Source organism: Chamaea fasciata, unplaced genomic scaffold, assembly GCF_029207755.1.
Source record: "Chamaea fasciata isolate MVZ Bird 193981 ecotype frontalis unplaced genomic scaffold, bChaFas1.0.hap1 SCAF_9, whole genome shotgun sequence".
Lineage (NCBI taxonomy): Eukaryota > Metazoa > Chordata > Aves > Passeriformes > Sylviidae > Chamaea > Chamaea fasciata.
The window spans coordinates 21,395,983-21,413,862 of NW_027094094.1; the positions used below are offsets into that span (position 1 = coordinate 21,395,983).

At 42.9% G+C, this 17,880-nt stretch overlaps 1 protein-coding gene across 2 annotated transcripts in view; it reads right to left on the bottom strand.

The window, feature by feature from the left end:
* Window positions 1-17,880, bottom strand: part of DUSP29 (dual specificity phosphatase 29) — a 67,545-nt gene that overhangs the window by 16,803 nt on the left and 32,862 nt on the right. Inside the window, exons 1-2 of one of the 2 annotated variants that reach the window (XM_066191466.1) lie at window positions 9,894-9,965; window positions 2,608-2,821 (exon numbers count right to left, since the gene is read on the bottom strand). The exons of the other annotated variant lie outside the window; for it this stretch is intronic. Coding sequence (XP_066047563.1) covers window positions 2,608-2,792 — 185 coding nt within the window. The 5' untranslated portion in view covers window positions 2,793-2,821; window positions 9,894-9,965. Of the gene's footprint in view, window positions 1-2,607; window positions 2,822-9,893; window positions 9,966-17,880 lie in introns of those variants that run through there. 2 annotated transcript variants of the gene reach the window in all.

The window sequence follows — 17,880 nt, forward strand, 5'->3', positions numbered from 1 at the left end:
TATCCCTTTAGAAGACTTCTAAATATGAGGAGGATGCAAGCAAACACTAATCCTGGTAGCAACTGAATCAAAATCTTGGCCAAGAGTGATTTATTCCTATCACTGGGCTGTGTCATACAAATTCCAGTATCTGGTCTTTAAAAGCCCTTGGAACTTGCTGGAGGAAAATTTCAATTGGAGCTGAACACAGCATGTTATATTTTGAGGCTTTGATTATTCTGGGTCTGACAGGCTCATAGAGATTTCATTGCCTCTGGGCAACATCTGCAGTGAAGCCTCCTAACAAAAGGATGGAGTGGCCTCACAGGGCTCCTTGATAGCCTGTATTGCATTAGAAGGAAGATGTGGTTACGTAGTCAGGGTAATTAATTAGCATTCCCATAAGCAGTCACAAGTCCTGTTAACCTTGTAAATGCAGGAGGCAGGAATGAAGCACAGATGTGGAGGCTCTGAAGATAAACTCTGCATGTGTGTGTTCATTTGATTTTGTTGATGAGTTCCACCAAATTCTTTCAAGATCAACCTTAATTTAGCATGGCTAAAGATACAAATGCACCCAGCATCTGTTCATGGCTTGTGGCATCTCTTTGGCCACCGGTTTAAAGCAAGATCTTAAAACAATACAAAACCCTGTCACACTGAGGGGGTAAGCTGATGGTAAGGAGTAAGATATGGAGCTGGCTCTAGGAAAGATATAAAGGTCCATGGACTTCGCCTATTTCAAAGCAAATTTTAGTTAGGGTAGTGAAAGCATGCATCTTGCCTGCAGACCAGTTCTCCTGTCAGATTTTCTGATATGTCAAGTTTGTCCTTGCCTGGCTGACAATAGTTGTTCTCTTTCGGGGGGTCCCATTTTCTGGTGAAGTTTTATTTCTGTTCCCCCCAGCCTGCTCCTCACTTGTTTTTCCTTCTCCATTGGTTTTCTCGCTCTTTTGTTTTGTCGTGGTGGGGGACTTGTTTTCCATTGAAGCACCACTGGTTTTCCTCCTGACTTAAGACCAGTCCCCAGCAGAAACACACTGCCCAGCGGGTTGCAGCTCTATGTACCTCTCAAGAAGCTTGTATTTCTGTTCCTCTGGTTAGTTTGTATGAAGTGCCAGGTGTGTGGTGTATTCAGAGTCACACCTTCTAGCTTTTACTAAATAACAAGGTGTAAGAAGCCACTGCTACAGTTAGGTTACAGGAAAGAGTCAGTGACTGCTGTCCTGGGCTGAGACACTGACTTCTTGCCTGGTTACATCCCTTTGCTCAGTGAGCACAGCTATAGCTTCATCACAGAGATTAGAGGAAAATTATTCTAACAGCTTCATTCAAAATAATTCTGCTGGTGAATAATTCTAAACAAGGAAGCAGGAAATAAATGCCAGAAGAGGCTGTTCTTTATGGTGAATCTTGAGTTAGAAATATCTAACAGGAGGGGCAGGGCAGGATGTGGAGAGAAAAACTCAACCCCCCTTTCTTTTGTTCTTGAATCATTTGGACAGGCTGTTCCCATGGCTCAATTTTTTATCCCACACCACACACGCACACACTCTCTCCACCCCTGTCTCTAAAAGTGGGAGCCCTGGCTTGGTTCAAGACCAGAATTCTTGTGCCTTTCTGTTGCCTCTGGCACCACAGAAGTAATTGGTGGATGATATTAGGAGTCTTGTAGCTCTCAAAGCTGTATATCTTTCCTCTTTTATAAGCTGGAAACAGATGAATTTTAGGACCTTTTAAAAAGTTATTGAGAACTTTGGAGCCACTGGGGCTCCTACTTGTGTCTTTCAGTGACGATGTAAAAATAAATGTCATGTTAGTGCAGGGTGCAGAGGAAAATGGAAACTGGATCAATAATGCCAAAGGGGTAAGAAAAGCTCTCTTGCTCTGCTCAGGGCTTGGGCTGGGGCATTTCTGATGGCATATCTCCTGCTGCAGCAGTCTTCTCTGCTTCTTGGAACAGGCTGTTTCTAGTTTAGTCCTGTGCTCAGCAGAACTGTTTTGTGGGTTTGGTTTTTTTCCAAATCACACTTGGTCTGATCAGTGAGACACATCTCTGCAGCTTTGCCTTCCTTAGGGTTCTGTTTGCTTTAATCTCTTGAGCAATTTGGAAATGCAGAGTGTTCTATGTACACAAGCACAGGCCTGGAAATGCAGAAATATCACTGCAGGGTGAGCTGTCTCTTCAGTTACTTTTCAAGAATTACATTTTAGGCCTAAACCAACCTAAGGTGTGGCCAACACATCCAGGCCATGCTCTGTAACTGTGGAACGACTTTCACTCAGAGAGAAATAACAAATTGCTCCTTGAAATGAACCATTTAAAAATAGATCATGACGAGCTTCAACCTCTGCAGCCTACACTGGTGTCACAACCAGTGCTGTCACTCTGTCTTTAACAGCAGACCTGGCTGCACTTCGTCTGCACTTTCCTGAAGCAGCAGTAACAGCCAGGGCCATGGCAGGCTCTGATTGCTCTGTGGAACTCTGACATCTGTCAGTGGTTCCAAACACTTTGCTCTGTTGGTGAGCTGTGTTTAGAAGAGCTTGGTGTAGAGCTTATCCCCTGTGTAGAGAAGATGTATCAGGCACACTTCTCTGCTACGTGGGGGTACTGTGTACACTTACTCGTCTCCTATGTAGAGGTTGGGCCAGACTTCATTGACGTGAGTGTACTTTGGGCATCCCTTCCACAAGAGCCTCTCCAGTTCAAATGCCCCTGGGGTACAATAGTCCTCATCAGGATCTACTTTGACTGCTGTATATGCATTTTTCTTCCCAGCATTCCAGCTTCCTGATGACATCTTGTCCATGAAGTAGCGCTCTCAGGATGTGCAAGAAACTGGAATGCAACCAAAACAGAACATTAACCCAAGAAAGCACAAAGCAAGTGACTCCTGCTCCAGCTGTGGGATCCTGGGAGCAGCACTGACCAGGTGTGATTGAGCATTGCTTGAGGCAGATGGACCTGTTCTGTCGCAAATACAGACTTGCACCCAGATTTCTGCCTCCCCAGGATGAGGTGAGGAATATGTTGTTGGATGAGCTCACCAGAAATGGAAACAAAACTCAGAGGTTTGTGATTGTAGAAGTTCAGTCTCTGCTGGGAATTCGTTTCCTGAAAGATCCACTGGTAAGAATTTGGTAGGTTTAACAGCCATGGGGAACTGAATGCAAATTTAAGTTGTCGGGGCTTTTTATCATTAACTAAGACCCTCCTAAAGGCTTGTCCTTTGTGATTTTCAGCAATGTAGGGAGATGAAATGTGTCTATTCAGGTGACTGTTGCATGTGCCGTTGTACTCTCTTCTACTCTTCTTTTTCCAGTGCTGCTAGCTGCAGATTCCCTGTCTGATGCATCTCCCTGTGGGCTCTGTTTTTATTTCTCCTGCTGGACTCTCTGGTGTCTCAGGGTAGCAGTTGCTCATGTCTCTTATTCCCTTGAAGGGAGAAACTGAACCTTGTGGTTCTGTAAGAGACTTGTAACAAGATGTGGAGTTGGGCTTGATCTTATGAAGTGTGCCAGTAGAGCCTGCCAAAAATCCACCTTTCTTGCAGGCAATGAATCCTGTAGTTGCTCCCAAAATTTTTGTGTTGGCTGCTGAACGTTTGTGTCCTTTTAATTCTAAAAATCTGGCTAATGCCTTCACGAGGCTATTGTAGAGCTCTCCTGAAAGCAGGATGTCCATTTTTCACTGACATCCCATGTACCCATGGGGTTTGTTTGCTCAGTTTGGGCTCTTTTATGCCTGTCATGTTCTGATTCTCTACAAAGCTTGAAAAAGCCAAATGATTCCTGTTTTCCTACTCCAAGGCTGTGTAAGATCGTGGAGTCAGTTTTTGTTTGGCAAGTGTACACCTTTGTTCAAAAATTGGCTTGCTTTCACTGGCAAGGGGATCTATCTTTCAGCCAAGCTTCTTAAAACATGATGATGATGTTTAGCTAAGTGGTCCTCTCTTGAGATTTTTAAAGGGCTCTGAGAATTCCAGCTTGGAACAAATTTATGTTGGGCTTGTCTTGCATGCCTATGTGTAGCACCAAGCCCCATCTCTCTGCCCCAGTGGCCATGCCCTGGGAGAGCCTTTTTCCTTCCCGTGCCAGAATTCTGCTAATTCTACATGCAGACTCAGCAATGTAGATAACGTTTGTCTGTCAGAGATACAAATCTAAGGCAGTCTGACTTTGGGAGCGATTAGGCTGTTATCTAGAAGTTGATAAGAACGACTATTTGTCTAGTAAGGAATTATCTTAACTGAGAGCCTGTTGCCTTGATGCTGAAGGACTGACTACTTTTATTCATGGCTCCATAACATCGGATGGAGGAAAGAAAGGGAAGAAGAGAAAGCAATGCAATCAGTAATCACAGTTGGTGGCCGCAGTGCATTGATTTGTTACACCTCAGAACAGGGAAATTACATCTGCAAATGATCATTTGTAGTACTGGAACACTGGCGCAGTTTGAGGCTTGGTTAACACTCTGAAAGCTCGACCACTGCTGAGAAATCCTTGTTTCTGTCTGTCCCGGGAAGCCACATGCTCCCTGAACTTTCAAGTGTGCTATGTTCTTTTATGCCTTGCCAATGTTATCTGCTGTGGGGATTTTTAAATTGAATTAGGACACAGGAAGGCATCAGTTGAAATTCCTCTAGTAAAACATGTATTTCATATTTCACTCTAGACTAGAGTTTAACTAGGAGGAGGGAAAAGGGGACAAAAGGGCTGGTTTGCTACTTCAGCTCTGGAAATAATTGCCATGAAGCGTTTGGTTGGGGGCAGAAGGGCTTGCATCTTCCCAGGAATCAAAGATGTCCAATCTCGTCTCGTATTAGTTGTTCTACGTACACCAAACAAAGCTCCAGGAAGACTATTCCCTAGGCCAGCCCTCTTGGAATAAAAAGCGAAAAGTAGATTGGATTTTTTTGGAGTGGTTGTTCTTAATGCTGCTGCAGGTATAAGGGATGAATGTTTAGCACAAGCCCAGGCAGGGAAAGCTCAGATTTCTCTGGCAGACTTGTGTGGAGAGGAGACTATCTCTTGCAGCGCGTTCACCCAGTGCAGTCAGATGGCAGCCAGATTGCAGGCTTACCTCTGCACAGGCTTGTTGGAGCAGGCTCCCACCCCTTGTGGCGCTTCATGTGGGCTATAGATGAGTTGGTGCAGGCTGAATGATGTGCCAGGGCTGTGCCAGCTTGGCAGTCACTTCGTGGCACTGCACTGTCTTGGGGACACACAACCATAGATCACAGAATAGCCTGAGCTGGAAGGGACCCACAAAGATCATCCTAAGTGAATGGCCCACATGGAGATTGTGAGCCTGGCATTATTAGCACCTTGCTCTGACCAACTGAGCTAATCCCAGGGTCCTGTGGAAGCTCTCTGGAGTAGGGACTGTCCTTCTGTCCCTACGTCCTTTGCATAAAGAACTCTGCATCCCGCCCGCTCCTGGTAATGCTGCTTCAGGACAGCCTTTTCATTTCATGGGGGAGGGACGACAAGTCAGCTGGCTGTAGAGCTGCCCTTGTCCCAGAGGGTTCTCCCCAGCAGGAAGGTCTGAGCCCAGAGTCAGGGCATGCTGAGGAACACATCCCCGTATCTGGGGCCAGGAGTTCCCCACAGTGAGGCAGGGCAGTCTGCAGCTCATCCCCCCTTTCCCTGTGCCCAGAGCACAGCTCCCCTCTCATTCTGCTAGCCTGTGCCAAGGCCAGACTGTATGAGCTGGTGAGACCTTCCTGTTCCCTCTCTGTGCCACCTGTGGTGGCTGGTCAGACCCGGGTGGGGGGCACACCTCGGTGGGGGGGGCACACCAGGTGCTCAAGCCTGCAAGATTCCGCTTGCTGAGCCCGGCATCCCGCGGGTTCTGCCGCTCAATCCGGCGTGTGCACACAACACTGAACTGCTGCTGCTCCCCAGTTCTGCTGTCAGGGACTTAAGGGTATTATCAGAACAAGGATGATCAAAATCCAGTCATCTGCATTTTTATACCCTAATCTTTCTCTTCATAAATAAGACCAAAGTGCATGTTATCTAATAAATTTTATTTGTTAATCGCTTGGATGGCTGGAATATTTGTCCCCCTTGGGTTATATGTGTATAAATGAAAATATTGTTAGTGATTTCACAAAATGGTAATTCAGAATAATGGAGAGTTAATCCTCTTTTCATTAGTGAGCCACTTCAGGACATACACTGTGGCAAATTACACTGCATTTTAAGTCATTCTCAAGTGCTGTGCACTAGGAAAAAAAAATTAAACTAGTTTTGCATTGATAGAAGTAATTGTGTGGCTAATTTGGATAAGCAGCATGCACTAGGCACGGCAAAGGAATCTCTTCTTTATGTTCACTATCTACTCTACAGCTGCCAGATGGAATTTCTTATACAGCTCTTTAGCTTTTTTCATTTTATTTTTAACAAAGCAGGGAGGGAGGAAAGAAAGTGCATGGAAAAAAAAAAAAAAAAGAAAAATCTGCCAGTCTATCTGCTGTTTAATTCAGAGCATGAACATGGTCTAGCTGGAGTACAAATATGGCAGTGAAAGATTTGCCTTCTGCACCATGTTTGGAGTCCCTTGAACTACTCAAATTAACACAAAATTGCCAATAAGGCCCCATGAAGTCACAGAATGTAGTAGCCCGTTTTCAGATCTGTTCAGTTGAAGGGATGTCCAATCCCACCACAAAATTTGTAGGGGTGAGTTAATGCTTTTGGAAATGTCAGTCATGAGCTCTACAGTTTGGTAATCCCACAGATGGCGGAGGAAAACGGAGCTTTTTATCTGGAGGTGAACATCAGCATCTCGGTGGTGCTGTGTAGATTTCTAATGCTGGTTTTCCACATGTAGGGGAAGCTTCTGAGTACTTTGAGACTGAAAGCTATAAGTCATAAGCTACATAACAAAATAGTATGTTTCTTAATATTTTTGGCTCAATGTGCTGTGCAAGCACTAGTGCTATGTATAAAGATGCCAAACAATTTGGCAAGATTTATGCCTGGGAGCTAAGATCCATGTCAGCTGTAGAGACTCAAAAGAAAAAAATCAGACATGCACAGACAAGGACTGCATTTGCCTTTGTCCTGTGCAAGGGCCTATATATCCTTTCCTTTTCTGCACCTCTCCCTGGCACAGGGAGTTCCTCCATCACTGCTGTTTTCCCCATCATATGTACTCTGGCTGCCAACTTGTAGCTGTATTTGTGTGCCTGAAGCTTCAGATCTTCAGTAAAGTCAGAGCCCAGTGGCATTGGTATAAATATGCAATGAGAGAGGCTAAACAAGTACAAAGTGGGAAGAAAAAATGGAGAGAAGACAATTTTCCTTACTCTTTCCTTTGGAAGTATTAGCTGTTCTGTTATGCTGGGCACAGGGCTTCCTTGCCTTAATGCCCACTTCAGTCCATGTTTATACAGTAGAATAGTTTAAATTCTTCGCCACCCATGTGTCCTGCTCCTGGAAGTTCTCCCAGCTCCTATGACATCATCACTTGCACTAGTGTTGCTTCTGATGCTGGCTTTATTATATTTAATTTGATGTGCAAATGTGTACAAGCCTTGGTTTTGTACTCAGAGTTGTCTAAAAGCTACTTCTCCCTGAAAATACCAGGCAATCACTAATTTTCCTGTTCTAGCTGGGAAGTGAAAGTTTTTAGCATTTAGCAAACACCTAAATTATGCAACCTGTTTGAAAATGTGGAGGCAGATTTTAATCTTATTCTTGTTCTGGTGCTTTCTGATTTTGCTTCCTACCTGTTGTTGGCTCTGAAAAAGGAGTGGAACTGTGATATCATCAGAAGTTTTTTCCAAGAGGCCAAGGAAAGAAAACTACCTATCAGCACTGAGTCTTTCATGAGGAGTCTACAAAAGTAATGGCATATGTACTGGACATCATACCCACTTCAGTGCAGTAGGAGATAAACACAGTGTCCTTGAAATTAATTGGTGGTTTGACCCTCAAAACTGGGGACTAAAGTAGGTAATCTACTGCCATGAACACTAAATCCAGCTGAAGAACAAAAAAGAGAAACAAAATGCCCTGCATTTTGATTAGGAAATCATTTTTGTGCATGAAAACCTCGTTACTAAGAAATTGCTCCCATTTTCTTTTCTGATCTTGGATAGAGGGAGACTTATTTGAATGTTTTTATTTATCAGGCAGAATTCAATACCACTGAAGTTGTTGGACTTCTGTCTTCCAGGGAGTAAAAACTGAGACTTCCTTGTCTAACAAACAATTGCAAAACTAACGGTTTTATTTTTTTTTACTTCCTTCTTTCAGTTTAATAACCACCTTAGATAAGAACTTCATGGAGAAACAATGTGTAGGAGAGGGAAGGACCCAAGAGAAGGTAAGGATGGAGAATACCAGTTCTACACTTCCAAAAATGTGCAGAAGACTTGAATCTTGTTTAGGAACTGGTCTTCAAGTAAGCCCCTGCTAAGATATAATGCCTGAGAGTCTTCAGAAACAGTGAGGGAGGATCTATTCAGCAAGTTCTTGAATTTTTAAGAAATGTTCTGTTCTTCCATTTCCAGCCCACATGCCAGACACATACCTCCCTTCAGGGTGAAAAAGTGCTTGCCCTTTTTGAGTATGACTAAGCAGAGGGCTGTTTTATAAACTGGAAAGTTCTTGCAGAAGCCAATGCAAATGTCTGGAGCACAGTGTTTGCACTTGGGAGGAGGGTAAACAGTGCTTTGGTTTCTAAGCTTTTTGTAACTCAAAGGACATCAGTTGAGCTGAGAGCTGGTCAGCTACAGTGACAGAAGTTTGCTCTGTCAGATGATGTAATGAAATTAATTGAAAATGGTGCTCCCTGATATGCAACCCCCACACCGTTTTGCTCAGACTCGGAAGGCTGGCAGCAGCCATGAAGAGCTGTGTGCTTCCCCGGTAACCTCACACTTGTTGCACCCCAGGGTACTGCAGTGAGCTGTGGTGCTGCTAAGGGTCCTTGCGTGGGGTTGTGTCTCATTTTGTTGGGGTTTTTCCCCCTAATTAGGCCAAAAAGATTATTTTTTTATAAATACTTCACGTGATGGAGAAGTCTTTCAAAAATATTTCTCTAAAAGACCTCTAAAAGAATTTGCCAAATTCCAAAACTGGATTTGCAGTATACTTAAGCAAAAAGTACAATCCTGTGTCCCCTATTCCTGTACAAGTCTTCACCAAAATTCACTTACTTCAGTTCCTTTATTTTAGCCCTGCAGTCTTATGCTTAAAGCATTCATCGGCTATAAAGTAGTTCGTCTATTTCAGTCATCTTTAAACAGCTTAAAACCAGAATAACTGTATCCTCTGTGCAATTATTTCCCAGACCCTCCTGCTGTGAATATTCAAAACTAACCAGTTATTTCAACGAATTTCTAAGCCACAGATGACTTTTTAAAAACTTTTTTTGCCCTCAGTCTTTATTGTTGACTGGACTGGTTAATGGAAAACAGATTAAGCTGAGATTTTATTAAATATTATTAGAGTGTCCAAAGAAAAACACAGCATCATCTGAGAGAATGTTAATTCAATTGGAAAAGCTAGATTTGACTGGACGGTGGAGCAATTGTTGAAGAATAGGCAAACTATTATGGGACAGATGTTCCAAGTCTTTAAAAATTGCATTTTCATTCCCTAACTTTTACATTGAAATTATGTCCAAGATAATTATACTTTCAGCACCTAATTTCCAAATTTATATAGTGATTTCTCTAACACAACAAATTTGGTTTTCTAAAATTATACATTATACTTTCAAAACCTTTTTGAGTCTGTAATAATTTTTTTCTGTGCAACAAGCTGATGAAATTAATAGTTACCTCGGCAAGTTTTCTAGTTCTCAGTCCTCTCCCTGCTTTACTAAACCAGGCTACAAAAGGAAGGAAAAAGGAGCAGAAGTACAGCAGAAAATGTATATTGCTTAGCCTTACCTGTAAGCTTAGGTGGGTGCTGTAGGTAACTGGGTCCTGTGAAGTGCAGCAGAACGACAAAAGAAACCTTACAAACTTTGCAACTAGAGTCTATTTTTAGAGGAGGATTTGCTGACTCTGACCTTGAGTGCTACCCACTCCAAATGACGATCCTTACATCTGCTGGTAAAACTATTCCCTGATGTGACCTGAAACATTAAACCTGGCAGTTTAGTTACCTAGTCTTGCTATGACTAAGATAACATGATGCCTGCATGTTGACTATAATAAAACAACCATCATCTTTGATGTTGTCCCCTTGTCAAGGCCGATGCTATGTTTACTGCTGCATGTGGTTGAGGAGCATTGCACTGTTGTTTCCTGTCATGCTGTGCACATGTGATATAGCACTGGCAAAACAATGGGCAGTGGGAGAGGTGGCATCCTGACAAAGTCCTTTTCTCTTGCATGTGCACCACCAGAAAACCATCTTCCCCTATGTCTTGTTTTGGTTTTTTCCAGTGCCAACACTTTCAGTACCCATCTAACTTACAAAATGCCTTTCTTTGCTGAGAGAGTGACATGGTGCTCAGCATGGCTCAGTTCTGGTGACATGAGCACAGCTTGCCAGAAAGAGGCAGATGTGCACCCTCCAACCTTCTCTACTTCCCTAAAGAGCTTCGTGACTTCCTGCTGAAGAAAGCCTAAAACTTTCTCTGGTAAGTCACAGTCAGGTTCCTCAAAGATCAAAGCTGTGTCCCCTGGTGTCAGAGCCACGCCTCTTGCACTCCAGTACTTTGCTGTGAGTGGTGACCTCCATGGCCACAGGGCCGAAGGGCTCAGGGATCGCACACGAGCAGCTGGTACACAGCATCCTCTGCCTGGGCATTTGTTCTGCAGCAAACCCTGCCTCAGAGCTGCACCTTGCACCACAGCATTAGGAGGAGATTTTGGTGCTGCTGGACATAGGCTTGCAATGACTTAAGATCCAGCTGTCATGCGAGTATTGGTATTTCTTAAAAGAAATTCTTCTGAGCTTTTGCCTTCTGCCTGAGAGTGGGAAAAAAGAGGCAAAGAGATCAGTCAGGGCAAGCATGTGATACTGGAAGTAGCCCTTTGGTCTCTGGACCCTTTTTCTTCTGTTGAGTTGACCATTGTGGGAGCGATCTCTCTGAGCAGACCTGCGTGCACTGCTTGCCTATCTCTCTGCCTCACAGTGCTCTCTACTGTCACACCAGTGCCTGCATAAAGCAGCCAGCTATTAATGGAAACCTCTTGTGGAACTTCTTTCATTTCTTGCAAGAATAGAAACAGTCTTCTGTGACTGCAAATGCCTGTGCCCTACCATAGATTCAGGTTGCCTGACCATTTTTTTCCAAAGTACCCAAGCCATAGAGTAGTTGTCATTAATTTTCAGTGGGACACAAATTCCTGACTCTGTCCATTATTTTTAATGTTGCATTAAATCCTTTCAATTGCCTTTGTCATCCTCTGTCTGTTTAAAAGATAAAAGTTCATCCCAAAAGGACCAGGGCCAGACTTAGTCATGGCCTGTGGCTAATGCTGCAGTACAAATGTGAAGTAATAAACAGTTTCAGTTCAAGTTCTGGGCATTGGATCTGCTGCTGTTTCATGCTTAACAGCATCACTGTAGCCAAGTTTCTGCACTACGGAGCAGCCAAGCTCCTCCCTGCCAATTATTCAGATAGTCACTCTTAAAATGAGAAAAAGCTTGGATGCTAGAAACCTGCTGTGCCTTCTAAGATATCTTGTAAGGTTGTTGTGCAAATTAATTCCACACTGATAACAGAGAAACTTTGCGGAGGAGGAGATACAGATCCCATATAACAGAAACTTGCTGCAGTTGCTTTATCTTTATCCCTGTAGGTGACCCCGTGTGGGTAAGATGATCCAGCAGACTGGCAGTGCTGGTGAAAGGAGGCTGCTCTGTGAGGTCTGCGTGCCCCAAGGATGGGCAGTGGTCTGTTGCTTGTCTCTGACCGAGGTTGTCTTTCTGACAAGATCAGTAGCCTTACAATGTTTTGTGGTATTGCTATTTTTCATGCAAGCATCTGAAAAATAAGTATTTTTCTGTCTGAATGACTGTCAAAACAATATGAGCCCTTGTTCTCTGCTCTCTGCAGGGTCCTGAGAACATGTGCAGAAAGACACTCACCTCCTGGAAAAGTCACAGAATAAGACTGGAAGAAACACAGTGGGTCATCTGGTCCAACCTCCCTGCTCAGGCAGGGTCATCCTAGAGCACATTGCACAGGGTTGTGTCCAGTTTTGGGGACTAGTTGTTTGTTTTTCCATTAGTTTTGTTTTTGTCAACTAAAAAATCATAGCTGCTGAGATGTTTTGAGAGTGGCCAATGACTTGGAGTGCCTTGAACCTGGGCACACAGAAAACACAGCAGGAAGGTTCTTATTTTGGAAAAGGTAAACACCTGTCTTCTGGAAAGTTGAATTGTTACCTTGGACTCCTAAAAACTGACGTGTGCCATGTTATTGGTAATTTCTGAAAATCCTGGCCAAACAGATGATGGTGCTTTGAACGCACAGATCACCCCCCATTCCTGGAGCCTTGCCTGCATCCAGCCTGCCTGTGTTCTGTGTGCAGATCCCTGCTGTCGGGGATCAGCTCCCAAGGGCAGTCACCAACTGCCACCAGGTGCCACTGACACTTTCTGTTGAACAAGCGCGTGGAACTGTGGGAAGGATGAGGACTAAAGTCCCATCTAGAGGGAAGAGTTGGGAAAAGGAGAAAAAAAAAAAAAGCGGGGTTTTTTCCCCTTGGAAAAAAAAATCTTAGAAGGAATGAGTTTCTTCCACAAAGGAAAGGAAAAGGGAAAGAAACTGCAGATTTCTGGCTGGGGCACACTGGAGATACAGTTGGAAAAATCTGACACACTGAGACTTAAAATCTTTATGTTAGTTTAAAGAAAAACTTTGAGTAAAGTTCTGCTTTAGAAGACTTCCCTCCCCCATTCCAACCTGGAAGATTTCCTCTTCGCTACAAAATATGCTCTTATTTGGAAAAGCTGGGTTTTAACAATTTCATGGGAAGAATAAGTATATAATTATAAAAGATTGTCCTAATGGACATTTGCAGCTGTACTGAGATGCTAACAGCATGCAGAAACCATTATGTTTCCAGTTGTTTGGCAAAAGTTAAGAAACCTTATATATATATTTTAAAGTTAACTGTAAAGTAAATCCAGATGGTTCCATCTCACACAGACAAGCAGTCTTCAAACTAGACATATAGTTGTAGCCTGGCTATAACTTGTTTTGATTACTACAGATAGAGAGAAATGCTTTAAATGACTGCACCCTCCTCACAAAATGCCTCATGCCCTTGATTCTTGCTGAAGTCAACTGGCATTTATACAGCACCACATAAAACTTGTCTGACAATACCTTGCATGCAGGAGTATCTCACTGGGCGTTACTTTTTAAATTTCTCTTTATATTGAAGTATTGCTTAATGGCCCCCATCAGGGTTGAGGATCTGCTGAGACAGGCATTGTAGACCTGTAAAACAAAAATGACAATTGCTGCCCTAAGTAACCTACTGTTTGAGCCTGGGTTTGTGCATCTCTCTTCATCTCCCAGCTACAGATTGCCAGAAAATATTGGTTGTATGCTTATTTTTGATTGACATATTCAGAGTTTTATTTGATTCTTTAATAAGCACTGTCTGTTGTGTTCATTACTTCATTTCAGCCAGACGTCGGTTGTGTTGCTGCTATCAGCAGGGGAATCAGAATTATGTTGACTTGTGAGGCCATTCTGCAAATCGGATCAAAAGGGCAGCTTTGCTTCACAGAGCAAGGATTTCAGTGGCTGAAGTTGACACATTAAAGAGCATTTCTAGAAGTCTGAAAATAGGAGGAACTGAAAGGTCCATCAGAAATTACAGACTTGTGGTATGTTACTTTTTTGTTTTGTGGTTTTCTTTTTTTACCCAATACGCAAACGTTCTTGTAGATAAAGGTTGATGTTGTTTGTCCAAGTCATAACAAGTAGACACACTGTTTTATGAGCTTCTTAGGCAGTACCGTCAAGAGGGTAATTTGGATTTGACCTGATAGGAGTCAAATTTACTGCCTGGTGCATCTCTTGCTATGTCTGTGCCAGGGCTAATAGCCCAGTATAGCGGCTGTGCTTGTAAGAGAGTATGTGGAGACGGGCAAAGCAAGTTCCCTGGGGGTTAGGAAGGAAGGACCCCAGTCCTGAATAAGGCTCCCTGGGTTTGTGGGGTGAGGCTGGGGTCAGGGCTCTGAAAGGCATTTTGTTCACTGTTCTGCTTTTTCTCTCACTGTCAGCAGAAAAAATGTTCTGGGAGATTTGTGTTGGAGTATAGATCCCAAGACATAGTAATGTGGAAAATAAGGATGAGGTCTTTCTTGTAACCTCCTCTTACTGAAGAATGCTGGGAACAGGGAGAGCCTGGGGCCCCAGACTGCTGACTCCCCTGTTGCTCAGTCAGTGCTAGGAGGAAGCCCTGCAAGGAGAGCACCTACCAGAGGAATCCTATGCAGAGAGAGTACCTCATTCTGTGCTGTGAAGGGGATCCTGATGTCCTCCTCAGGCCCAAAAATGGAGCATTTCAAATGGTCAGTGTTTAAACTGACCTCTAAAGAAAATGGCATTGCCAAAAATCAAGGGGGTTTTGTCCCTAATTTACCACAGTACCACACACAGAATTGCACCTAATTGTCTTGACAAGAGAATTGAGAAACTGCCATAGTCTGTTTCTAGTCTTGCTATTCCTGGGGATAAGAAGCTCTTTTTCTTCTCCTTCTCTGTATCATTAATAACATATTGCTGCAGAGGTTCCAGAATTGTGTGGTCCAACTTATTGCCTAAGCACGGCACACTTAAAAAAATAAACAAAAATAGTAGATACTTGGTATGTAACTCTGATCAGAAAAATTGTCCAGACATGCTGAGAGCAGGTTTCATGTCAGAGTAATCTCATGGTATATGGAGTGCCAAATCTAGACTTGAACAGAGCTGGGAGACAGAAATTGGATTGATGTTTGCAGTCCACTTGGTACAGGCTTCTGGCTTGCTGGCAGGGCAAATGGGGAGACACCAGAATTGCCATGCTGGTGCCATTGGTCTGGTGTCTGTTCCACTGACAATGGACAGTAACAAGCCCGTTAAAGGAAACTACATTAAATCTGTGCTCCCCATTTATATGATAAATTTTCTGCCCTAGAGAAAATCTGTTTACTCCTCCCATTCCACCTCCTTAGATAAAGCTTGGCTGAAAGCCTGAAGTTTTACATCTTTTCCAAAACTATTTATTTTCTTCCAATGTAAATTGTCTCTGATGGTGGTTTTTCTTATTTATGTGAATACATTATTTTCTCTTTAACTCTTCTATGGTCTTTGTCTCCTAGTGTTCTGATAATGAGTTGGACAGACTAAATAATGATGACAACTATAACACTAACTGGTTTGAAATATGTCCCTTTTTCATTCTTCCTTAGCAAGCTTGGGGGAAGTTTATCCAGCCACTGCTCAGGTACAGCTGTTCTGCTGTACTTGGAACATCTGGCCCTGTGGTAGCATATGGCTATGACCTACCGTCCTTCTAGAAGTAATCAGCTGCACTTCATGTCATAAAACTCCACAACAGCAAAGCAATGCCTCATAATCCACCTGGAATGCTCCAAACCACCTCAGGGCAAGTGACTTTTAATGACTTTTTGCTCTGAGTTTGATCAGGTTCCAGACTATTTTAAGCTGAGAACACCATAAATGCTGGAAATTAGGTACTCCATTTCAGGAAAAATGCAAAATCCAGACTGAGTAGATCTGCAAAGCAGAAACAGGGTTGTTACATTACGAGAGAGATAGCAAGGCTGCCTTAAGAGATGGCACACAAGTACAGCTGCTTATGGTTCTTAACTGGTGTTGGCCCATGAAATGCATCCTTCGAAAGGAAATTGGGGAGAGCTAACATATGCCTGGGGGCTTTGAAGTTGTTATTATCATCCACATGCATAAGAACGGGAGATCCTCTCTAGTCCAGCAAGTACTGAGAAATGAATGAGTTTGGCGCATACATCAAAGGTCTTCACTTGTAATTTGCTTAAGAGATTAAAAATGAAATATGAGGGAATTACTGAGGAAGAGCAAGCTGCTGTTTTTTCCCCCTTGCAGCAGGAAAGAACAATTGAGTATCTATTCTGACTGAAAGTGATTACTGAAAAGCTTTCTGACAACCTGGAGCAAAACAGCAGTTGCATCTTAGTTTCGCTGACATCAAATAAGCTTTTGATTTACTGAGACCCAACTGGACCTGTCCAGCGCCAAGGATTGTCTTTGAGAAGCAAACAAACTTCATAAAGCTCTTTTTTTTACAGAGCCACAATTTCTAAAGCAATACGTTGCCAGACCATGAAATGTGCTCTGCATTTCAGCTACCAGAAATATTCAAAACCTAGAGACAAACACCTGAAGCTGGCTACTTTTCCCATGCCTGTCAAACGTGATTTTCACTAGGGTTGTTGAGCCTGAGTAACCATTAGGAAGGATAGGGCATTGACAGGTTAAGTCATGGCCAGATTAGGAGATATGGAAGCTTGATAACAACCACGGCCTTTGGGAAAAAACTACAATAGTTTTGGAGGTGGAAGGAGGAGACAAGTGGCTTCCTAGAACAGCTTCTAGTAGAACGTGGGAAACCCTTATTTTTGGGATTTGAGGAAAGACTGAGGAATTTTTGAAAAGAATCCAGAGATGTTGGCAGGGGTCTAACTCATGTAAGTCTTCCCACTGCGCATCCTTTTCTGTGGCCAAGTCAGAGATGTCGTGGAAGGACTTGTTGCCTCTGAATCAATATCACAGATCTTTAACCAGGGCCCGGCCTTCTTTGGAACTGATGCAGGAAATGATGGGTATTAGTCTATAACATGACCCAAAATGCAAGATGCTGACTTTCCATGATCATTTCCATGCTTACTTTGATAATTTCCTTGACAGCATAAAATTTGCATGGTTTGTTGACTTTATATCTATCATGCTTTAACACCTTTTCTCCTCTTCACCACACAGATTCTTAATGAGTGTTCTTGGTCCACATCATCTTCTCTAGGTTGGAATTTTACCTGCTCGTCTATGTTCTGAAGTAGGTGGTCCTTAAAAACATCTTGTCTGTTACTTTGTTGTCCCTTGAGCAGAATATCACCAGTCCAGCTCACTTATTGTTTTCTCTTATGGAGGTACAAGGCAGTAGTAATAAAAATGAGAGTAGGTTTCCTAGTCAGAATTAATCAACTACATTTATAAGCATTGCTGATCTTAATTTTTCTGCAGTGTTAAAATAGTCTCTTGTTAAAACAGCCAGTCTCTCCCACATTTTTCAACCCCATAGACATAAACACACACTGAAAATTTTGAGGCAAGCTATTAGCTTGACCCGCTGCTTTTCCAGTAAGAGATCAAAGCACCTGCATTTGTGCAAGTATCCAGTCAACACACTTTATTCCAGCTGTTACAAATGCTGATTGCGCTGTAAATTATGGGTTCAGTCCTCTGCATTTTTCTAACTTACAGACAGTGAAGTGACAACCAATTATTTTAAAAGAACATTAATGTATTTTCACGAAAATGACCTCCAAGCGATCACAGACCTGAGAATACAGCCCAGTGGCAGAAAGGACCATGGAAAGGACTATCAGGAGATGCTTTGCTGCTAGAAAGGGAGTGCCAGGGGACAGGACTGGCCATCAGGAACCCTTGCTTAAGGAGTGAAACTGTGGGGAAACTGGCTGGATGGTCAGTGAGACGATTTAAAGAAATCTTTGCAGGAAAAGAGGACTTGGGGCTGAGACACAGACCGTAAGTTTTTGAAAAATTTGAGCTATAACAGGAGTTGCTGCCTAATGCAATTACAACTCATTTGCTATCAGAAAAGTAATATATATAAACAGTGCATAAAATTATTGCTAAGCATATTTTTGAAATGTCTTGAATTGTTTAGTGCTATG